At 34.3% G+C, this 5,619-nt stretch overlaps 1 protein-coding gene across 1 annotated transcript; it reads left to right on the top strand.

Moving 5' to 3' along the window:
* The first annotated feature begins 1,227 nt into the window (after positions 1-1,227).
* On the top strand, positions 1,228-5,323 carry LOC114291156 (serine carboxypeptidase-like 45). The gene is made up of 9 exons (XM_028235209.2): positions 1,228-1,969; positions 2,241-2,342; positions 2,432-2,527; positions 2,780-2,872; positions 3,718-3,788; positions 3,897-4,178; positions 4,274-4,398; positions 4,772-4,864; positions 4,963-5,323. Exons 1-9 carry the CDS (start codon positions 1,723-1,725, stop codon positions 5,234-5,236), a joined length of 1,383 nt encoding a protein of 460 aa, XP_028091010.2. The 5' UTR covers positions 1,228-1,722; the 3' UTR covers positions 5,237-5,323.
* The last annotated feature ends 296 nt before the right edge of the window (positions 5,324-5,619 follow it).

Genomic DNA, 5,619 nt, shown 5'->3' with positions numbered 1-5,619 from the left:
TCTTATACTTTTTTTTTTTTTTTTTTCCATATATATGGGTGTAGAGATAAGGTTTGTATTTGGCAGTACCCAGATTTAGCTAATATTCTGTAAAAAAGACCTAAGCTAATATATGCCGTTTATGTAACTTTAATATTTTTTGGATATAATATTTTATGAAAATGTATAAAATTATTTGATGTGTTTCATTTTAAAGTTAAAACAACTATTAAACACTAATATCATTTCAATATATGATTTGGTGGTTGGAATGCATTGAAAGAGTTGAGAAAAAAAGAAAACAATGTTGGATTGACCAAATGGTTAGGTGCTGTTTGGTGTGTTTGCAATTTATTGTATTTTAGTTTACAGAAAACAATAAACATGTTTAGTATACATATATCTTCAAATTTTATTTGAAAAACAAGTGAAAATGAGGGGCAACGGGAGTTGGATACTAGCCATAGGAGGTAGTAGTTAAAGGTGGTTACTACCAATGAGAGGCAATTGACAGTGGTCATAGGTGGTTATTGGTGACGAGAAGTGGTGGCGGAAAGAGATTGTCGATGGTCGAAGATGGTGACTGGTCAACCATTTAAGGTGGCAGTTGAAGGTGACTTCTAAGAAAATGTGGTGGCCAAAGGTAGTTACTACTACTGAAAGGTGATGGGTGGTGATGGAAAGTGGTTGGCGGTTGAGAGAAGTGGTGGCTAGATGTGGTTGGCGGAGGAGGTCATTAGTGATAGTAGCTGGAAGTAATGAGCAATGTGTGATAGTCAAAGAGAGAGAGAGAGAGACAGAGAAGAAGAAAAAAAAAAAAAAAAGATAAAATCAATTTTTTTGTGTTTTCAAAATTTAATATAAATTGTCTACCTTTTGAAACCGAAGATAGAAATCAAAAAAAAAAAAATTGTTTATAACTTTCAAAAAATTTATAAATACAGAAAAATTATAAATATAAATGTTACTAAACATGGCCTTATGCTGTGTTTGGTTGAGGGATTTGAGGAGAGATTTGGAAAGAGAAATGGAAAAGATAAGTGAAATATAAATAAAATATACCTTTATTTCACTTAATTTCACACACCTTTTCCAAATCCCTCTCCAAATCCTCCAACCAAACACAGCGTTAAAGTTCTTAAAATCAAACTATGTTAAACACGTATCCTTGAATTATCATACTAACCCAAGGTAACAAACATATCTTTGGATTATCATCTTCCAAATTCCAAGTGAAAAATGAAGCCTGAAACTAAGCAATGGTTCTTGGATTATTCATGAAACTACAAACAATATAGGTAGAAAACCCAAGTTATTTCCCAAATTCCCAAATAATTTGAAGGAATCCCATAATGAGAAGATTTCCAATTTCACTTACACACACAGCTATTTGCAATTGTAGTGACACTAGCTCAAACAGTCCATCTCCTTTCCCTTTCTTTCATTTTCCTGTTCCTTTAAGTTCAGAAGTGGACCAGTCCTTGCACAACAAAATTCAAAATTGTACATAGGGAAAGCAAGAAAGAACACAAATCAATGAATCAATTTTGTCTTCATAGTTGGCAGACAAATAGTATCACATGCTAAGTTCACACACTCATAGGTCAATATAATATTATCCACAAAATAATTACAAAGCAACAAAGTCATTCTCTTCAAAGACTTTAACATTCAAACTTGTGAGCAAATAGACTTGCATCAAATCAAGCTCCATTCCCATCTCTCTCTCTCTCTCTCTCTCTCATGTCCATGTTTACTCAAGCATGGCTAATCATGGCAACAATCTGTGCAATACAGATATCTTTAAGAGTAGAGTCACTCTCTGAAGCTGATAAAATCCTGGTTTTGCCAGGTCAGCCACAGGTGAGTTTCCAGCAATATGGAGGGTACATCACGGTTGATGAAAAGCAGGACAGAGCTCTTTTCTACTACTTTGCTGAAGCAGAAACTGATCCATCTTCAAAGCCTCTTGTTCTCTGGTTAAATGGAGGTTGGTTCTTGTTATACATTCCTTTACGTTATATTTGGTTGGGGGATTTAGGGAGAGATTTGAAAAGAGAAAGGAAAAAGATGTGTGAAAGTAGGTGAAATATAAGTATATTTTATTCACATTTCACCTACATTTTCCATTTCCCTTTCCAAATTCCTTCTCAAATCCCTCAACTAAACACAGTATTAATCATTCAAATCATAAAACCCAAGTAGAAAAAAGGTCATATAATTTCAGTTCTGAATTTTCTATACTGTGATTGATTTTACAGGGCCTGGTTGTTCATCTGTTGGAGCTGGAGCTTTCTGTGAGCATGGACCTTTTAAACCATCTGGACAGGTTTTGGTAAAAAATGATTGTAGTTGGAATAAAGGTAACTATCTCTCTCTCTCTCTCTCTCTCTCTCTCTCTGAATTGTGATTTCAATTGTCAATAAATAACTCAAAATATATGTTTCTACAGAAGCAAACATGCTATACTTGGAGTCACCAGCAGGAGTTGGTTTCTCTTATTCAGCTAATAAATCCTTCTATACATCAGTGAACGACGAAATCACAGGTTTTTCTTGAATACATCTTAAGTAACTGCCAAAAGGATCCATGCTTCCAAGAATTCTGTATCTGAATCCACAAGTCATAGCCTACATCTATAAATTATGGCAACTATTTAAATTTTATAATATTGTCATTTATGTTGAGAACTTTACCTTTTGATTTAATTATTTTTGTATGTAAAGTTTTGAAAATGCTACTGCTAAACCATTCTATGAATATTTCATCTAACTTGACTTTGTGTTTGTCTCTTCTTTAGCCCAAGACAATCTTGTTTTCCTGCAGAATTGGTTCAACAAATTCCCGGAATACAAGAAAAGAGACTTCTATATTACAGGGGAGAGTTATGCTGGTATGTGTAACTTCTATCAGCATCTCCAATGCTATGTTTGGCAATACTAAATTGTAGCATTTGTAATGCACATTGTAGCTAATGCTATGCGATGTGCAAGGGCACATTGTAGCATTTCCCAATACAAAATTCATGCATTGGATTTGGGAAAAGGACACTATCTCGGTTCAAATTTTGAACCAAGTGATCTTCATTACAAATTCAAAGGCACGGATTCTGTACTAAGGCCATGTTTGTTAGGATGTACTAGAATAGATGCTATTAAGAATTTTTTGGATGAATGTTTGAGAACACACTTGTAAGAGTAGAGGATTACAACTTATGTATATATATTTGATACTAATAAGATATTTGAGTGTTTACAATAAGTAACAAATTATATATCTATACCATTTGGTCTGGTTGCAAACTAGATTTGTAATTATAAAACCATGGACCGAACCGTAAAGTATGGTTCGGAATTTTTCGGTTTGTTGCCCTACCTAGGACTGTTTGTTCTAGGATTATTGATCTCTTTGGATTGTCTATTTTATCTCATGTTGATTGACTTGGGATTATGATAAAGGATTGACAAAATCCTATCAATTTTGTAATTAATTAATTAATCCAAACTTCTCCTCAGTCCTCCATTTTTGAATCCTATCCCCTAGAGATACTATGTCCAGATGGATTATTAGTCTAGACCTCAATTTTCTTGCCAAATATCGGATTATGCGTTTTGTGGGATTATTAATTCAATCCTAAGGCTATATCCGCCCAAACAAACATGGCCTAACAACAATTGAAAGAATTTACCACTCATTTATCAATTTTCAATCCGATATGACAATTCTGTTTCTTGACAGGACACTATGTTCCACAACTTGCACAACTCATTATTCAATCCAAAATGAAGTTCAATCTCAAGGGAATTGCTGTGAGTTTAAAAATGGAATGAAAATTATCCAAACCCATAAAATGTCATAATTTCTGTTTGAATTAATTTCAACTAAACTAAAATAATCTGACTTTGTGGTGATTGCAGATAGGGAATCCACTTCTGGAGTTTAACACTGATTTCAATTCAAGGGCTGAATTCTATTGGTCTCATGGACTGATATCAGATGCTACCTATGAACTATTCACTAGTGTTTGCAACTATTCTCAGATTAGAAGGCAGTTCCAAACTGGCACTTTGACCCCTATTTGTTCTGGAGTAAACAATAGAGTTTCAAGAGAGCTCAGTAGATTTATCAACCCATATGATGTCACTCTCGATGTCTGCTTATCAGCCATTGGTTCACAAGCAAAGGTTCTTGATCAACTGGTAGGTCAAGATCTCTAGCTCCTATACATATTTCTTTATTTATCATTAAGATGTTTATCAGTTTCAGCTTCAGCTATTTCAATCTTCATTTACAGCAAGATACACGGAAGATCGATGTCTGCATAGAAGATGAAACGATTACTTACTTGAACCGGGCAGATGTACAGAAGGCTTTCCATGCGCGGCTTGTTGGAGTCACTACATGGGGTGTCTGCAGCGAGTAATAATCCTCATTCTTGTTGCAGAAAATGAAGAAGAGAGAGAGAGAGAGAGAGAGAGAGAAAGAAAGAAAGAAAAACCCATTTCAGCATAGTAATCATATTCTAATTTCCCATCTTTATATAGAATCAATACAAACATTTTGAATATGTAACTCAAATTGTGTAGACTGCATCAGCCTAGTTAAGATATGGGTAGATTAGATTGCATAGGTTCTGCTAAGTAAAAAGTGAAAAGTGAAATATTTGAAGTCTTTGTGTTTTCATAATCTAAGTAGAAAGATTCAAATAGTTCTATTCTCATATTCCTATTTTTCTTGTATTTATTTATTTTTTAGTTCTATGCACTAAACCATTTCACTCTCTTGACAACAGTGTTCTCTATTATGAGATGCAAAATCTAGAGATACCAACAATTCGTGTACTGGGTTCACTTGTCAAGTTTGGCATTCGGGTCTTGGTTTACAGGTGAGTTCCTTCATAATGTATGCACAAACTTAAAAATCATTTTAAGATCTCATTCATAGAATCATTACTTACGAAAATTACGTAAAAAATTCTTGCAGTGGAGATCAAGATTCAGTTGTCCCACTACTCGGATCACGGACACTGGTGAATGGATTGGCAAAGAAGTTGGGATTGAACACAACTGTTCCATATAGAGTTTGGTTTCAAGGGAAACAAGTTGCCGGATGGACACAAGTATATGGTGATATACTATCTTTTGCCACCATTAGAGGAGCTTCGCATGAAGCTCCATTTTCACAACCAGAGAGATCGCTGGTTTTATTTAATGCATTTTTGGGTGGAAAACCACTACCAGAGAGTGTTCACAACTAAGCAATTCAGTCCAAGCAAGTTCTGAGATTGTATTGAATAAGAAGATATAAAAAGGAAGTATAATCCTTAATTGTGGTGTTTTAGTAATGCATCAATCTCTCACAATCCAAGCAGATCAGTGACTAGATACTATTTTGATCAATGTTTTATATAGGCATATGCAAATACGCTTGTGCACAGGCATACACACAGTCCATAATCACCTTTCGTTACAAGTTCAGCGAGTGTCCCAAAATCACCAAATTGCATAACACAAATAAGGTTCAATTGGTGTTATTTAAAAGTAGATTCGAAGATGATACCAAAATCCTGTTGTCATATATTTTTACATCCAGCTATTTGCAAGAACATGAATCCTTTATTTAATCTTTTTTTTTTTTTAA

This window comes from Camellia sinensis, chromosome 12 (genome assembly GCF_055761805.1).
Source record: "Camellia sinensis isolate YWXY chromosome 12, ASM5576180v1, whole genome shotgun sequence".
Classification (NCBI taxonomy): domain Eukaryota; kingdom Viridiplantae; phylum Streptophyta; class Magnoliopsida; order Ericales; family Theaceae; genus Camellia; species Camellia sinensis.
The sequence above is the reverse complement of the archived record's forward strand: the minus strand, read 5'-3'. Positions and strand labels throughout refer to the sequence as shown.

Bases quoted from the DNA above. Each gene is read 5' to 3' on its own strand.
- LOC114291156 (XM_028235209.2), top strand. From the start codon at position 1,723: ATGTCCATGTTTACTCAAGCATGGCTAATCATGGCAACAATCTGTGCA. The intron at 3,789-3,896 runs GTGAGTTTAAAA...TGGTGATTGCAG, and splicing joins TCAATCTCAAGGGAATTGCT to ATAGGGAATCCACTTCTGGA. The intron at 4,399-4,771 runs GTAATAATCCTC...TCTTGACAACAG, and splicing joins ACATGGGGTGTCTGCAGCGA to TGTTCTCTATTATGAGATGC.